Source organism: Panthera tigris, chromosome C1 (assembly GCF_018350195.1).
Source record: "Panthera tigris isolate Pti1 chromosome C1, P.tigris_Pti1_mat1.1, whole genome shotgun sequence".
Lineage (NCBI taxonomy): Eukaryota > Metazoa > Chordata > Mammalia > Carnivora > Felidae > Panthera > Panthera tigris.
Window position 1 is genome coordinate 42,695,137 of NC_056667.1, and position 18,064 is coordinate 42,713,200.

The window sequence follows — 18,064 nt, forward strand, 5'->3', positions numbered from 1 at the left end:
CCCGGCAGCCATGTTTGTGGAATCAATCTATGAATGATGGGGAAAGGGGAGGAGTGTGTCCCACCAGAGGGGCCCACGTACCTGTTTCTCAACCGCGAAGATTTATTAAGCTGCCCCCTGAGCGCCCAGCCTGTGACAGGCTCTGGAAAGAGATAAATGCAGTGGAAGGTACCCACCCTCTCTCGGGATTGGTACCACAGTCTACTCTTGGCTTTCCCCCAGGGCACCCGGCTGCGGTCTGGCACAAAGTGAACACACCATAATTTATCATTAATGATTGCCATTATTAATATTAATGGGGAGGACACTTCGACTAGAACCAACTTTAAGGACCTGCAGGAAGCCCAGCTCCCATCCACTACCCTGCCTTCCAGGATGCTGGCCATGACCCCACACGCATCCCAGGTCACTGACCAGGAAGGGCCATGGTAAGATCTTTAGGCTCCAGCCTGGTCTCCAGGTGGGGATGGGCTCTGGGTCTCGGGAACCCATGTCTCTCCTGAAGTACCGGCCAGTTAAAGTTTCAGTGTTAAGGATCTGATTGTGAATAGTATGGGGAGGAAGGCAGGGATGGAGGCTGGGCCAGGGGCAGATCTGCCTCCAGAGTGTGACCCCTCCTCAGCCCTGCCAAGCCCCACATACCCCTAAACTCTGCCACAACACCCTGCTCCGGGAGGTCTTCCTGGCCCACCCAGCCACCCCTCACCTCCTGACTCACACATCAGCCACATGACCTTGAGGAAGCCGCTCACTGTCTTCTGCCTCATTTCTCTCCTCTGTAAGATGGGGGATAAAACACGACCTATCTTAAGGGGCTGATGTGAGGATCCAATGAGATACCACCTGGCACTGAGTAAAGGTCAATAAATGATAGATGTGATTACTGATAACCCAGAGATTAGTGCAGTGGAGACCCAGCTCTGTCAGGTGCCAATGAGGAGCTAGGTGGGCTTGGGGGTGTCTCTGGTCTACAAGACTGCTCTAAGGCAGCAGGATCATCAAGGGGGCTCTGTATGGCCCCTGTAACAGAACTGGGACCCGTGAGGCCTCTCAGGACAGAATCAGAAAGAACTTTGTTTCTGGAAATAGAAAGAATTGCTGTATGAGGAGGTTTCCATCCCAGGAGGTATGCAAGCAGAGGATCCATCCATTCATTTAACAAGCATTCACTAGACCCTGCCTCTGTCCTGGGCCCTGTGTTGGGCATTGGCTGGAGGGGGGGCGGAGGGGGGTGCTAGAAAAGAGATCATGAGACCTAATGCTGCCTGGAGAAACCCACATTCCAAAAAGGGATGCTGAAGGTGCCGAACCGACCCTGGAGCAGGCCTGTCCACCCTGTCAGAGCCTACAGGAGAACCAAAAGGTCTTTTGCCATGAAGAAGCCTTGGGAAACCCCTGGGCAGCTCAAAGAGGGGCTGAGCTCTGGTCCTGCAGATGTGAGGCTGGACCCCACCTGCTCTGAGCCCCCCATGGCCCCAGAATCCCAAAGGCATCCAGGTGCCCATGTTCTCCTTGCCCTGGTCCACACTGACCACAGCTCAGCCCCAGCCCCCAGAGCACCCGCCCAGCTCGACACCCAGTGAGGGGTGGGTAAGAGGTGTCCTTGGGGGGAGGGCCCTGCGGCACAGGGTATGGAGAAGGGAGGAGTGGCTGACTCTGCTTGGGCAGGAGCAAGGGCATGATCAGTCCCAGGCAGGTGACAGGCTCACCCCATTGCCCATTTTCCTGCCCAGCAGCATCCACGCCCCCCCTACCACCGTGGTTCCCGGGGAGCGGGTTCCAAGGAGCCAGCAGCCAGACCACCAGCTGCTGCCCCCTCCCCATACAAACCCTGGCCACAAAGCACCCTCTCCCCCAGCTCTGCCCGCCTGCGGTGACAGCCTCTTGGCACTAGCTCTCCCCTTCCCTCCATCTGTCAGGAATTGGTGCAGACAGACTGTGAGAACCACAAGAGGAAGCAGCGGCTCTGTTTGGACCCCTCCCCCTCCCCCTGCCTCCCCAGCGCTCTCCCCCTACCCCCGAACCCCATGGCCTTCCTCTTTCCCCCTCCTCCCTGTGTCTTCCTTTCCCTTCCATCTGTCTCCATCTTTTCCTATTGATGAAGACATTGACAAAGTGGGAGTGGGAGGGGAGAGGACCGTCCAGCCAGTGACCCCCACACAGCATGGCCACTCACTTCTTTTCAGCCCTTCATCCTGTGGGGTTGTGGGCTCGGCGTCTCCAACTGTACAACTGGCGCAGTAAATCCTGCCAGGCCCACCTCCCAGGGGACACTAGGAGCCCCGAGGCAACACTTGGAAAGGGCTTTGTAAACTGTAGAGCCTTGTGCAAGTGTTTGGTGTCCCCAGCTTCTTCCTATTTAATGTGGGAATGCTCATCTTGGGAGTAGCGAGGCCAGAATGGGACATAAAAAAAAAAAAAATGGGAAAATGTCTTGAAGAATATAAATGACAGCAGGAAGGCAAGTCAGGGTCATCAAGGTAACGATCCTCACCATACTACTGTGAAGTAAGCGAGGAAGAGCTGGGGAGACAGGCTCGGAGAGAGCAGTCACAAAGCTATGTTAGAGTCAGGAACAGAACAATGGTCATGCCACCCGGCCCTGTTCACACCAGCACCCCATCCAGGATGCCCCAGCTCCTCCAGACCTTCCAAGGGGGCTCTCTTTCTCCTCCAGTCCTCCCCAAACATGGGAACACTCAGCCTTTTCCTTGATCTCAAGTGAGCCCCGCCCAACTGGCAGCAGAACCCGCAAGCAATGGGGCCGCCCTGCTGCAGACCTGGAGGGGGTTCGCAGGGTGCGGGTAGCTTGGGGCTTTTAGTTGTAAAACCAGGACGCTGGTGAGCAAACCATCACCCTGGATGGGAGTAAGCTCTTGGCAGCTTCCAACTGCTGGGCAAATGCAGGCATGGGTATTTCCCCTAAAAAGAGAGCAAAACCCATGCCCACTCCTACCCCATGAAGTCCCCAGGGGCCAAATGTTTGTGGAATCGTTCCTTCCAGAAAGGAAGTTCTGGTCTAGCCATAGTCTCATGGCCCTGCAGGGCCATATCTGACCCCAGCCACAGCACAGATGTGCCTGAGAGAAAGGGGAAGTATCTTGGGCCCTCTGCCCCTTTCATAGCCAAAGTAACTTGAGGTTCAGAGAAGTGAAGCTGATTACTTGAGGTCACACATTGAGTTAGGCAGCCAACACTCAGAAGACAGGGCCTGCTTTCCATCTACAGATCCATCTCCCGGGTCCTGGCAGGGTAGTGGCACAGAACACCCCTTTGGTGAACACTGGAGCTCAGACTCTCAGAAACACCGATGCCCCACACATACAACGTGAGGGGTACAAACAGCTGGCAGGGGCACTGGGCATATGCAAAGCCAGAGAGCACCCCATGCCTTCTTCTTCCCTTCTCTCCTCCTCCTCAGGCTCTGGCCAGGTCCCCCTGCCCCATCCCGCTGAGGCCTGTGGTCTGGTGTCAACCAGACTCTTGATCAGACCATCCCGGTGCAGAGTGGCAAGGACAGACAGAAACACAGGGATGGACAGCCCAGAGGAGGCCCAGACCCACCTGGGGCTGGAGGGAAAATGTCCCTGGAATCAGTGACTCTTGAGGTAAAGAGCAGTTGGACAAGCAGAGAACCTTCCAGGCAGAGAGAACTATATATAAGAGTACGATGCCCTGTGATATTGCTCCTCATTCTGGGTACTGCTGGAGCACAGAGCCATGGCATTTGGGGGGCAAGTAGATGGTGAGGTCTGGGGCTGCAGAGAAGCCAGGTGCATGTCTTAAAGGGCCCTGAATGTCAGTCAAGCAGACTTGATCCTCTGGGTAGTAGACGTCACTGTAGGATGCTGAGCAAGGACGGGACAAAGCCCTGCATGCTTGACAGCATTTGGCTGCTGAGCAGAGAACAGTTTGGAGGAGAAGAACAGATTTAGGTTGTCACTGCTGTACTGGTCTAGGGACAGCGCAGTGGGATGGGGAAAGGCCCTGGACTGGCAGGGCAGGGGAGGAATCTAAGGACTTAGCGACCCTTAGCAGTGAGGGGACAGGGGTGGTGCTGACCCCTAGGTTCCTAACCGAGGCTGGAGTGGTGTCCACGCTGTGAACTAGTTCCAGGGGCAGAAGAGGCCCACCATAGCCTGGGGTGCTTATGGGCTGGGTTGCAGGTCACTGTGGGGTCTGGGAACTGCTGCCCTGCTAACTAGGAGACCAAGATGTCTGTAGAGATGTCACTTTACATCTAGGCATGGCACACCTGTCTTCACTCTCCACTTCCCTGGGAAGCAGGTCACAGTCACAGGAGGTGGCCAGCACTTACAGAGCCCAAGAGTGTGCAGCCTGCCAGGCACCAAGAAGCAGTGGCCCAAGAGGGGAATGGGCCTTACCTCAGGTCTCATAACATGTCAGCCGTCACGGCTGGGAAGGGACGCTGAGCAGGCTTGGGGGGTGAAGGGGTGAGGCAGTCTCTTGGAGCAGAGGCCTCAGAAATAGAGCTGATTCCAGGCGGCAGGGCTTGTCTTATTGAAAAGGAAGATAGATTTTCTAACAGGAAGAGCTATCCAGGAACAGAAGAAGCTATCTGGTCAATTAGTGTGCTCCCTGTCCCCGGAGGTATTCAGGCAGAAGTTGGACATCCCCCACTCCAACCTCCAGGGCTGCTGAAAGAATCCCTGCATCGGCATGGGGTGGGAAGGCTCCTTGGGCCAAATGAGGCTGCAGGTCTAGCCCCAGGAGCCACAGCTCACTCATTCATTCACCGAACATACATTCACCAAGGCCTGCTCTGTGCCAGGCTGGGGACAGCGGGTACCAGCAGTGGGCAGAACAGAACCAGAGAAACCTCTCTCAACCTCCTCTACCCCTACCTGGAGCAGAGGTGGTGCAGCTGGAGCTGGGCAGGGGACAGAGAATGGAGGCCCTGGCTGCCCATGCTCCATGTCTTGGGTCTGCGCCCTCCCCGCTAACAGATCAAGCGCCCTTATCTTCCTGGGCACATCTGGAGCACAGGGCCAAGGGCTGGGCAGGGTCAGACACAACGCAGCCTCCTCCTGCGCCCCACCCCTCCCAGAGGTCTCTGAGGCTCTGGACTCATTTCCTAATGAAGTCCCTGGAAGGACTCTTCCTAATTAAATTAGGACAGTAAGTTCTGGCCTGGGGCCACCGGGAAGAAGCGGGGACAAAGGAGCCTTTTTGGGGGCTCCCTGGCTCCTCCCATTCCATACCACAGCACAGCAGCCCGGCACAGGAGGGGATTCCTGAAAGACCGACAGGAGACGGGAGCTCAGAGCAGGAGGTCAACATAAACCTAGCAAGTCTTGAACTGAGCATTGACCACTCTTCGTGTTCCCCCTAAATTAACTCACACAGTCCTCCAACCACTCTGTGGGGTAGGGATCGATGGCTCCATTTTACAGATGAGATGAGGGCTCACAGAGGTGAAGTAACTTGCCCAGGGTCCCCCAGCTAGGAAGAAGTGAAGTACGGACTCGCCCCCAGGCCGCCTGGCTCAAGGCCCTGCTCTTATCTGTGTCACAGTGGAGCCTCTCACGGATGACACAACGCACGCACACAGGAGCCATCAGAGGTAGGAGGGCCTGAGGAGTCTTCACATCCGTGGCTCCCACCTAGTTGCACAGCATGCAGAGGTCTTGGTTAGGCCTGGGCCATGCCAGGGAATCTGAATTTCACAAGCTGCCCACAGGAACTCAAACTCCAGATCCAACCCTAACTCTCTCCCAGTACAGATGGGGAGACTGAGGCCCAGGGAAGGGCAGAGACTTGCCCAGATCACTCAGCAAGTCAGTGACAAGGAGAGGTTCCCTGGTTCCTGGTGTGGTGGCACTGAGAGCCTGGGGGGACTGGCTCTCAACAGGGTTCAGTTGACTGATGGAGCCCTCCACTCCCAGGACAGAATCTGCAAGCGTGGGCAAGGCCAAAGGCCAGGGAGGGGGAGGCCGAGGGTCTGGGAGAGGAGGTGGCAAAGAGAACAGGAACTGTAACCACACAGGCTGGCAGACCCCTGTGCTGTGGTACGGCCCAGCTCCTGGCTCTGTGGGACCCAGTGAGGTTTCAGGTGCTGTGCAAAGGCCAGGGACTACTTACTGCTCACTGTACAGAAGTCTGAGGTTCAGGTTCAAGGGACTTGCACCAGGGCCCCCAACCAGGATGTGGAAGAACTACAGGGGAAACCCAGGTCTGGCTGACACTGGGTCAGGAGGCATGCTTGTTCCCGCACCCTTGAGAAGCAGGCAGCTGTGGCAGGCAGGGAAAGGGAAGGGGAAGGGGAGAGGAGACCATCACCCATGTAGCTGATATGAAGTCTGTTCTGGCTAGCTCACAGGTATTAAAGAATCAGTCTAGTCACACTCAGCAGGAAAACAGACAGAAACTCCCAAGTGGCTGTAGTATGTTTTCTATGGTTTAGGCCACGTCCCCTGTGGGAGGGGTTAGATGTCATAGCCCCTGCTCTGGAACTCCGGGGCCTCAGGAAGGGGCAGCTCCTTGAGACCCCCACACCGTGGGCTTGGCCATGACAGACTCCAGCTCCTGTGAACAACCTGGTTCTTAGGGGAAAGCAAAAGATACCCAGAGAATTGGGTCTGAGAGGGATGCCCTACTCCTAATGAGCAGAGACCCCAAGAGAGGCAGGGACCTGCCAATGTCACTCGGCAAGGTAGGAGCTGGGGTGGGGCAGAGGTGGACCTGTCATCTGGGTCAGAGTTTATATCAACCTCAGCCTTCGGGGTGGGGGTAGGTGGGGGCCAGACAGAGGGCTGCAGGCTGGGGCTTAGCGGGGAGAGGCTGCTGTGGCGTGGCAGGGGGCAGGCTGGGAACAGAGACTGCTGGCGCCTATCCAGCTACAAATAATTCTCTGCCACAAACACCCAGTGGGGGACTTTGGCCTTGGCTTGGCTTGGCTGTCTTGGCGGGCGTGGGAGGAAGAACGTCACCCTGACCCCGCAGGCTTCGTATATCCAGAAGGGTCACCTCCCTCCCGGTGCACAGCCCCTCCTGGAGCACGCACACCTATGTGTGTTGGTGCACATGGCTGAGAGAGGGCTCTGTGGCTGATAGGGGCAGCAGGTGGCAGTTCGGGGTCCAGGAAGTAAAGGAGGGAGGGACAAGCGCTGGCCTGAATGTCCCTGGATTCGGGCCACCAGGAAAGCCCACCCTTGGCCTCCAGCTATTCACTCGAGCAGCTTAACCTGGCCCTGACGGGGCCTTCCTGCCTCTCATCAGCTGCCAACTCTCTGATGTTAACCTGGCCTTGTCGGTGAACTCAGGCCCTCTCTGGATAACTAACCATGCCAGGCTCGCTAGTTACCCAGTTCTCCTGGGCCCCTCTGCTTGGCCAGCTCCCTCAGACCATGCCGGAAGCAGTCGCCCTGGGGCCCCCAAAGCAGATGGGAGCAGAGTGGCCGGGTTCCTCCAGACCCTCCCAATCTGAGAAGCTGCTAAACTTCCAGGCAGCCGAGTTCTCCCAACTGGCCAGTTGACCTACATCTCTCCCGCTACCATTCCAGGAGCTGCCCCTCTTGTGTCCTTGCTGGGTGAGGAGGGAAACTGCTGACAGTCCCTCTGCTTGGCCGTTCCCTCGGCAGGGATCACAGGCTAGGGAAGGGGAACAGAGATGCTCAATTTCAGGGCCAGGTTTTGAGCAGGACATCAGCCCGCACACCTCTGAGACGTGGGCTTATTATCCTGTTTCACAGACCGAGGGATCTAAAGCTCAGAATAGAAGACCCACACCAGGGACCCTAGCTAGTCACGGGGCCCGTGGGTCTGTTTTTGTCCATTCCGCCACTACACCCAGCACAATCATGGGCACAGGAAAAAGGGCAGAAGGGAAAGTGGCCCGAGGAGCCTGGGCCTCGGGGCTGAGTTCTGGAAGGAGATCCTACGAAGTCCACTACCCTCTGTCTGCCTGCCCAGAATCCACCCACCAAGCCAGCAATGCTCCTACTAACCCTTCCCAGGCAGTAAGGAGCTCAAAGGCCATAGGTCCCCCACCCCCAGGCCAGGACCGACCCTGAGCCAGCTCCAGGGAGGAGGAGTCTGCTCAGACTGCTGTTTGCAGGGCAGGTGGAGCAAGGAACAATGGGTAAGGGGAAATAAGTTCAGAGAGGGAGAGACACTGGCCCAAGGTTACTCAGCAAGTTACAGGCCGATACAGAACAACGATTACAATGATGTGGGAATGGATTCTACAAATATCTGGAGAAGAATGAAGACTGGTTTTGTTCCCTTTTGTTTTCTTTGGTGGGGGTAGGGAGTCCTTGAGGCCAGAACATCGTTGTCCTTTCTCCTTGCTTTGCTTTGCGTGGCCCAGATCTGGCTACTTTGTCTGACCCACGGGGCGGAGATCAGGGGGCCCTGTGCTCAAGGAGGTCCTGCGGGCTGCCTGCCTGGCCGGGAAGGGCTGTGGGGATTTAGGGGTGTGGCAGTGAGGTGGGAAAGCGTCACCTCGAGAGAGCACCATGGTAAGGATGGAAATGGATGTGCTCAGCAATGTCTTTCCTAAGAATTCATCTTAAGGACGAATGCACAAAGGTATACATACAGTACAAGGATGCGTATCCCAGGGCTGTGGACAACAGGACAAAAAACAGAAGCAACTAAACACACGTCTATCAATAGGAGACTGTATAGTTAAGTTATGGAAGATTCCTGCATTGGATGACTGACTAGCCCTGGGAAACAATGATATGACTCTACTGTTATTGACAAAGAAAGTCATGCTTGACGTGGGGAGAAAACAATTAGCATTAACACAGCCTCATTTTTGTTAAAAGAAAAAAAATGCGTGTGTTCATGCACACCCGCTCACAAGCAGAGAAAATCCTCTGGGAGGAGATGCTGCTTACGTGACAGTATAACCGAGGCTGACCGTCACCTTCTTCTTTTTGCTTCTCTGTATTGCTTGTGTTTTTCTTGAAATTACAAGTAGAAAATTACTTTTATATAATCAAAGTAATTTCCACTGGAAAGATAAATAAAATCAACTGAGTTGAGGGGCGCCTGGGTGGCTCAGTCGGTTGAGTGTCTGACTTTGGCTGGGATAGTGATCTCACGGTTCGTGAGTTTGAGCCCCACGTTGGGCTGTGTGCTGACAGCTCAGAGCTGGAGGCTGCCTCAGATTCTGTCTCTCCCTCTCTCTCTGCCCCTCCCCTGTTTGTGCTCGGTCTCTCTCTGTCTCTCAAAAATGAATAAACGTTAAAAAAACAAAGTTTTTTAAAAAAGAAAGAAATAGTCTCCAGAGTGTCTGGGATAAAGTTCCTTGTGGCACCTCAAGGTCAGTGACCAGGGGAGGATGTTGGCCACATGACCATTCCCACAGACCCAGACTGGTAGTTCCCAGAGAGGCTTTGGGCTGTCTGTTCTGCCATGTTCCAAGGGGCAGGTTACATGTAGAAGGCATGAGTGGTCACAGGAACTGGGAGCCTCACATCCCTGCCTCTCCTGGGGGACTCTCCCAGTCACCACAGGGCATCCTGAGGTGCCTGATGTGTGCTGGGCTCTATACCCCCAAAGCGGCTAGCTTGTGGGCATCTGGGCTGGGCCCTGCTAGGGACACAGAGGTCACACCGGGTGCAGCAGGTGAAGAACTCACAGGGCCCCTTCCTGAACCACTCGGGCTGAGGGGCTATTCCTGGGGTCTGTGACATTCAGCAGCTTATGAGAGGCGCCAGACAATCATGGCTAGGGATTAAAATTGCCACTCAGGGGCCCAGCTCATGCTTGAGGGCACCCGGGGGCCAGAGCCGCTCAGGAGGGAGCCAGTATACCCACTGGTAGGGGCTGGCAAGCGGGATGCCTGGGGTGCGTGGGAAGGAAGCAAGGCCCCCCAGGCCACCCTCGCTGTTGTGACTGGGATGTGTGAGCGCATATGGCTTCCCTTCACTTGTGATAGACTGCAGCCGGACAGGCGTGGCCCAGTCCTGCCACTGACCAGCCGGGCTGCCCGGAGCAAGTGACCTCATCTCCTGCAGCCTCAGCTCTTGCCTTTGTGAAGTGCAGTGAGGATCCTTTACGGTACTGGCTGTGGGAGGTCTTGCATGAGAAAGTCCTCAGCAGCAAGCACACTCATTAACTCCTATTATAATTAACATGATTTTAGATGAGCAATTTAGGGGCAGGTAAGGCCCAGGGTGGGAGCCCCTAGCCGCTTCTTGTGCAGAAGTCCGTGCCCAGCCCTCATCCTGAGAACACCTTGTTCCCTGATCCAGCAGGGAAGAGAGAGGGCAGGGATTGCAGGGGGAGGGGGGAGCATGGCTGTCTTGATTCAAGTCCAGCCCAGGGAGTGAGGTCACCCTGGTTCTGAGAATGGGTCCCTGATGACATCTAGGGCCGATTTCTGGACACCAGGGCTTTGGTTTCAGTTTCTGAAGCCTAGGGCTGGAAAAGCACCCAAGTCTGCAGGGTGGGCACTAAGAAGCCCACACGCACATGCAAGGAGGCAGTCCAGGCCCTGTGTGACTGCCAATAAGCCACCGGCACTCTCTGGGCTTCAAGTGACCCAGCTCCCTTCCTGGTCCTCAAGGGCCCCCCATCTGACCAGTATCAGCTTCTCACCCTCAAAAGTAGGTGACGTTTCCTCGATCATGTTTATTCATTCACATGCCATCCTCCAAACACTTCCCCTGTGCCAGACCCTGTGGGTCACCTCAAATTGCTCAGACACTCCCTCGTAACCTGGACTTCCTATGAGGGGCTATGACAAGGGTGCACAAAGCCATGAGCATCCAGACACAGAAGAGGTTAAAAAGCTGGGGAAGGCTTCACGGAGGTGGCCATGAGCTAGGTGTTGAGGGATGGGTGGTCATCAGGGAAGTACGTGCAAAGACCTAGGATCAGGGACTTGCATGGGAAGTTCAGAGAAATGAAGACCACACTCTGATGTCTCGATGGATGGTCCTGATGACTTGGGCTCTTGAACTTTCCTGGAGGAGACATCTTTCCACTCATAGAGCAATGCACCTGTATCAGTGGCAATTTGCCAGGTCCTCAGTTTCCCTATCCGTACAGGTGGAACAGTAATCTCCACCTCACAGGCAATGGCCAAGAGAGGCCTTGGAAACTGTGGAGGGTCACACCTGTGGGAGGCTGCACAAGGAGCACCGTATGTTGATGCTCCATGGGCGTCTCCAGAGAAGAGTCCCTGCCAGGCTAGAAACCTGCAGCCTGGGACATCGCTGCTACTAACCCACTTCCTCTACATCCTCTGAGCCCCAGGCTCTCTCACCCCCACAAGAGCAGAAGAGTCCTTGGGAGAGGAAGAGTCTGAGGAAGCGTCCAGGCTCCAGACCAGATGGACTCGAATCAAATCCTGGCTCCACCACTTCAGCCTCATGACGTTGCCAAGTCACTTCTCTTTGGGCCTCAGTTTCACCAACTTTAAAATGGGAATAATAAGAAAATAACCCTCACAGGGTTGTGAGTAGCAAAGCTAACGAATGCAAATTGCCCAACGCGGTGCCAGGCATGGGTTAAGTGGCCAAAGTCTGTTATGTGTAATTCCCTCTAGGGAACTACTTCTTTCAGAATCCCTAGTGCCCAGCATGAGGGTGGCAGAACAGACAATGTAGAGGAGGATCTGAGACTGAGGGAAGAACAAGGACATGTTGTAGGAGCTCAGGAACAGGAGAGCTGGAGGACAAGGGGTCAGGGAAGGCAACCTGGCCAGGGGTGGCCTCTCCACCAGGCCTTCAAAGACTCAGTGATCTGGATATGCAAGATCTCGGAAGGGGGGGCAGGTGTTACCAGCACTGCTTAGAAGTGGGGCCCCAGGTCTGGCTTCCTGGGGGCGGAGCTGGCCCAGGGCTCTGACTACTAACCCTGGAGCCAGGAGAGCTGGATTCCATTTGGTTTTATGGCTTGAGGGGGTACAATCCGGTCCTATACTCTCCTGCTCCCTATCCTCTCCCCAGGGGGCATCTCTCTGGCTTCACCTGCTGCTGGTATTTCCCCAGGGTGGGAAAAACTGTCAAGCCAGCTGCCCAATGACAACTAGGGAGGATGGAGCCAACCAACCCTGAGGCCTACTGCCCCTGGGGGGTGGAGGGCGGGAGGGGGCTGCAGTCTTGAGAAAGCGGAGGAGCTCACAGAGCACAACTCTGTCCAGGGAGGGCCTGTGGAAAGACCCTGAGGGAGAGTCTTCAGCAAACGCTCCCAAGGCTCACAGGGGCTGGCCCTGGGGGCACAAGCCTGGATCTAGAAGACAGGGAAGCTTGGGGCCTGCTGGGCAGAGCTATGGGGGCTGTAGGGTTTCCTTCCTTTAGCAGGCACAGCCAGGAGGAAAGGAATACAGGCCAGACAGGACGGAAACCAGCTTCGGGACCAACACAGGGCCTGAGGGCAGCCATCCTCTGCCTCTCCCAGGGCCGCAGGCCACTCACCCACTGAGACCAATCAGGCCTGTTTGGCTCATTTCTTCCCTCAACCCCTCCTTGGGTACCTTTCTGCCACATCCAGGTCCATTTAAATGGCCTTGGCACCACATCCACCATTACCGGGAAGCCCACTGGCTGAGGCAATCCCCAGTGCAGGAACCTTCCGACATCTTGCTAAGCAAATGGAGGCAGGGGAAGCAGGGGGCTCTTGGGTGACCTGCAGTGAGGTTCCTAGAGACTCAGCGAAGCTCCTCCCTCCGAGAACCATCACACCTATTACCATTCATTGAACACCTGCTGCTCATCAGGCACATTGCCTCATTGGCACACAATCCTCAGAATATCTTTGGGAAGGAGAGACTATCGTCACTCCCAAGGCCTATCAAACAAAGGTCCCAGCTGGGATAGAAAACTATGTGTGTCTGATTTAGGGCCCCACTGAGTTACGATTTCAACACGGCTCCCTAAGTCCCTTCTCACTCTCTTCACTCCTGTATCTTGGCCTTGGGAATAGAGGGTAGCAGGGAGGGCTTCCTGGAGGAGGGGACACCCGCACTGAATCTTCTAAGATGGCAATAAGAAGGTAGCCAGGTGAGGGAGCAGAAAGAGCGACCCAGGCAGAGGAAATGACAAGCACAAAGGCCTGGAGGTGAGAAGCAGCAGGAAGGCCAGAGTGAGAGAGAAGCTACAGCTCAGTGTTGCGGGCTCAAAGGAAGAGGCTGGAGGGGAGTGGCAACAGGAGCCAGTCACAGAGAGCCAAATGCAGAGAGGTCTAAGCTGACTTTATCCTGTGGGTATGTGGGAGCCTCAGGAAGGCTGTGAATGGTGGCGTTGCCTGGTCACATGGAGGTCGCAGTTCAGAGGGGAGTAATACTGTCTCTCTGATGAGTCCATCCAAAAAGGGGATGAAGCGGGGCCTAGGGTCTGGGGTGTGAGACCAGGGCCAAGGCCAGGCAGCCCTCTGAAGGCCAGATGCTGGCTGCAAGGCCCAGCTGGGAGCTGTGGCCGAGCTTTAATTATTTACAAGGCTGCTTCCCAGCAAGCCTCCGTGCTCCTGCAGCCTGGCCTTGCCCAGCTAATGAACTCTCAGCCATGGGAGACCTCACTGCGGCCATTTGTTATTAAACCTAGGATGGAGGGCTGATGGGGGCTGGGAGTACAAGGGCAAGCTGAAGAAGCCTGAACAAGGTGGAAGAATTTGAGCACAAAACCAGTCTACCTGTACACGCAGCCCGGCCCCAAGGAGGAGCACAGAGCTGCAGGCATGAGGGAGGGGGTGGGGGGAGGCTTGATGTCACCTCAAGGGAGGAAATGGAGATCTGGGAGGTCCTGCCTGAGGTCATCAGCTGGTGCTTGGGGCAGCACAGGTGCCATAGTTGGCCGCCTGCATTCACACCCCAGCAATTTCACTTAAACATCAAATACCCATGGGCCAGTTACTTAACTGCTCTGTTCCTTTGTAAAATGGGGCTAATGCAGGTACTTCAGAGACTTGCCCCATTTTACAGAACCGAGGATAATGAGGTGACGCGTGTGGAATCTCGGCACAATGCCTGGGCCAATGCAAGGGCGCGGTAAGTGTTCACTGTTGCTGCTGTTACTCCGGGAGCAAAGGGCTGGCCAGAGACCAGAACCCCCGTCTCTGTCCCCAGACACTAAAGAGCAACAGGAAACTGAGGCCAAGGAGCCAACTGGCCTACGTGACCCAGGTCCACAGTCGGGGATCCCACCTCACTTTGCCTGCCTGGGCCGCCTCTGGGCTTCCTTGAGCATAGTCCTCAGGCTTCCAGCCTTTTCCTCCGCTTTGAAGCTCTTCTGAGCTAGGAGCTGAAGCCCCATGAGCGCTTCACTTCCCCATCCTCCCGGCTCTACCAGTGTCTCCGGTAAGTGCCAAGTCCCACCCACTGTGGATGAAGATCAGGACTTAGAAGGCCTTGGTCTGAGTTCTTGCTCTAACCCTGAGGAGCTGTGTGACTTTCCGGGGCGGGGCGGTCGTTTCACCTCTCTGAACTCTTGTTTCCTCCTCCACAACATGGGGACCGCACCACCTATTTTTAAATGGTAAGCCTTGAGCGAATGATATTAGTTACCATCTTTCAAGGCCTGGCTTAGCTGTCTCCTCCTCCAGGAAGTCTTCCTTGGCCTCCTCAATGTAAAAGCTTCCTCCCTCCAGCCTCCATTGGGTATTGGTAGTCGCGGGCTGCATCCTGGCCCCGTTGGGAGCTTGCACTCATTCTGCCTCACACAGACTTCACTGACAGAGGGCAACACCCATTTTGCAGGCCCAGAGGTAGGGTGGCTCAGGCTCTCTCACGGGATAGAAGGGTCGGAGTGACAAAGAGGGGGTCAGGTATAAGGCAGAGAGACTGCTCAGGGAGGAGCCAACAGACTTGAGGGGAGGGTACTTCAAGGAAATGCAGGTTGGGCAGGCGGCCCACAGTGGGGGAAACTCCCCACATGAGGAAGCAAGGAATGACGAAAGACCATTTTTGAACACGTAGCCCGACACAGCTCCTGGGTCACCTTTTTGGGTCCTTCTGCACCACACTCCCCACTGCAGCAGGCAGTACTCCTAAGCTAGGAGGCACGTGGACATCCTGACCAAGTTCTGTCACTCTCAGCTGTGTGACCTTGGGCAAATCACTCAACTTCTCTGAGACAGCATCCCTATCTACAAACGGGGATGACAAGAAAAACCCGCACAAGACTGTTGTTGTACAGAGCCAGAGAGATAAGGTAAAACCAACCCAGACTCGCAGTTTCCCTTTCCTTGCCTCATCCTTGGCACTCCCGCTCTAAGGGGAACCACAGAACAACTCCCAGGGAGGACACTCACTGCAATATTTTACTCCAGCCCTACCATTTTCATTGTTTCAATAGCCCTGGGAAATAAATGGTGAGGGTTATGACTGGGCTAAGAATTAAATTCAAGCTCTTACTTAGCAGCTCAATAGCTCAACTTAATCTCTCAGTGCCTCAGTTTCTTTAGTCTGTAAAACAGGGCTGTTCAGAAGATTAAAGGAGCTTATGCAAGATAAGCACTTACCACGGTGCGGGCACACAGCTAATGAATGGTCAGCACATGTTAGTCTCGTTACTTCCAATTACACGAAGAGAACTGGTGTTCAAATACAGGGCAAGAACGATTAGTCCGAGTGGTCAGGTGAGAAGATAGAGACAGGACGGGAAGGGCCGAAACACAGAACCAACTCTGGGTTGGGTCTGAGAATGAATCCAGAGGCTGACTGGCAAACCCATGATAAAACAAACAAACAAACAAACAAACAAACACAAAAGCCTCAAGGACTCAACACAGTGTCGGTCCAGGTGTCCCTCTACCCATCCTGCCACTGTGTGGTGCTGTGGATCTGTCCACCTGTTGCCCTCCTGCAGAGCCTATGGGCCTCCCTGGCCTGCAGGAGTGGGCCTGTTGTCCAAAGTGCCCCAGTGCTGGCACAGAGCAGGCATTCAGTAACGATGAATAATGACCACCTGCGTCTGTTTCTAAAGAGCCCTGTTTTTCTGTTCCTGGAAATACACTCCTTCACGGTAACTGCCGGCGAACTCACTTCTGTCCCACAAACACCCCAGGAAAGAACTTGCAAAGCTGTAGAGCCCAAGTGTACAAACACCACACTCAGCAAAGAAGGCCCACCACGTGCACACGGCCACCACGGAGGGTTCACGCGCAGCCTCGCAATCCTCGGGCCCTCTCCAGGAAGCAAACCGTTCCTCCCGGCCCCCTCCTTCCTAGTCTGCCCCATGACTCATGCCCGAGCCGGGCTGGCAGTAGAGCCCAGGGTGGCACAAAAAACTCTCCACCGTGACTAGGCAGAAAAGAAGCGGGAGCCAGCGCCAGGGCCTTGCCAGCTCTAGCAACCCAAGAGATGCATGCGGAGGTGTGGCCGGGGCGGGGCCGGGGCAGGGCCCCTGCACCCTGGGCGCCAGAAAACTGCACACCCTCCGGCTCCACGATTGGCCGCTCCGGCCACGGGGGCCTATGGGGTGGTCCTCGCCTAGCCAATCAGGGGCCCCGGGGAGCCCATTCATTCACAAAAAACCAGCAAGGAAAGGAGCCTGGCGAAGCCCGGAATTGCCTGGAACTTTGAAACACCGGTGCGTTCCGTGGGGCCGACGCAGGAGTCCAGGAGTACCCGATCGCAGGAAGCTAGACGCGTACAGGGACGGTCCCGTTCCGGCCCAGCAACCCGGGCGTGGCGCGCCATCCTCCTGGGCCACACCGACTGGGGCTCCGCCCCCGACCTCATTAGGACACGCTGGACGCCCAGCTCACGCTGGGTCGCCAAGGGCCACCCAATCCTAAGGAAGGCGGCGCCTGGGCAGCTTCCTGGCAGTGAGATCCACGCAGGTGGCCCAGCGGCGGCTGCAGCCACGTGTGCGTTGAGCAAGGAGCCCCCCGCCCCCGCCCCGGTGCCTTCCTCCCCCGCCGGCCACTCACGGCAGTCGTCCTCGTCGCTGTTGTCCGAGCAGTCGTCGTCCTCGTCGCACCTCCACACGGAGGGGATGCAGCGCTCATTCCGGCACCGGAATTGGTCTTCTTCGCACTCTTTGACCGGCCCTGCGCGGGGAAGATGGGGGCGTGAGCAGGGTGGCGGATAGCGCAGTCCTGGCTGGGGGGAGGGGTCTACTGGGGTGCAGGAGAGGGGGCGATGATGGAGCCAACGACCTCGGGAGGCCTCGGGCACCCTCGATCCGGAAGGAGGGGAATGGTAACGGGATGGCGGGCTACTCCGTGGCACGACGAGGCCAAGCACACTGTCCGTGTCACACGATTTGACTATACCCCCCATTTAGAACACTCACTCGCACTCACGGCCCATAGCCAGAGATCTACGCAGACATGGCCCACAGGGAGCCCCCGAACACGCCGCGACGCAAGCACTGGGCGCTGCGGGCACATCCCCCTCGCACGCAGCCCCTCTTTCTCCGCGGCGCGCAGGGGTCGCCGGAAACGCATTGTCAAGCGGGGAAGTCTCCCGGCTCAGCTCTCACCGCCGCCGCGAGGCGTGCGTGTCAAATAAACCCCACTGGCGAGATTCACGCAGCCCACCCAAAATCATCAATGACCACCCCTAACCTGCAAAGTTCCCGGCCCGCCTGCCGGGCCCCGTGGGGGCCCATCCCCCAGGAGCAGGTGCCAGAGGGCAGAGCCAACAACACCGGGAGCTGCGGGGGAGGGGGTCGAGGGCAAATTGAAGGATAACTGGGTCCCGAAAAGCCTAACCCACCCAGGCCCGGGCTCGGGGCCCCAGCGCAACCCGCATCCCGGTCCCCGGGCCGCGCTTTGTTGGCGGCTCCGGCGGCTCAGAGCCCGGCCAGGGACCAGCCTCACGCACCTTCGCCGCCGCGCTGTGGATCTGCCGCCGCCGCGAGATGCTGGAGCTGCAGCAGCAGCAGCAACAGCAGCAGCGCCAGCGGCCGGAGCGCGCCCCGCTCGGGGCGGCCCATGGCGGGCCCCGGGCTCCGGCCGCCGCGCCCCGCGCACCCCGTGCGGCTGCCGCCGCCGCGCCTCAGCCCGCCGAGTCCTTGCCGCGGCGCCGGGGCTGCCGCTGCCCCCGCCGCCGCCGCCGCCGCTGCCGCCCGCCCCGGCTCCTCGGCTGCATTTCAAGCAGGTTCCGTGACGCTCGGCGGCGGGGCGGGCTCAGGCTGGGCGC

The 18,064-nt window shown here is 56.8% G+C and overlaps 1 protein-coding gene across 8 annotated transcripts in view; it reads right to left on the reverse strand.

Annotated features, from left to right (window-relative positions):
• Window positions 1-17,858, reverse strand: part of LRP8 (LDL receptor related protein 8) — a 75,905-nt gene extending 58,047 nt beyond the window's left edge. For all 8 annotated transcript variants that reach the window (XM_042997226.1, XM_042997225.1, XM_042997224.1 and 5 more), the window contains exons 1-2: window positions 17,747-17,858; window positions 16,849-16,968 (exon numbers count right to left, since the gene is read on the reverse strand). In XM_042997226.1, the coding sequence (XP_042853160.1) occupies window positions 16,849-16,968; window positions 17,747-17,858 (232 nt within the window). The remainder of the gene's footprint in view (window positions 1-16,848; window positions 16,969-17,746) is intronic.
• Between the last annotated feature and the right edge of the window lie 206 nt (window positions 17,859-18,064).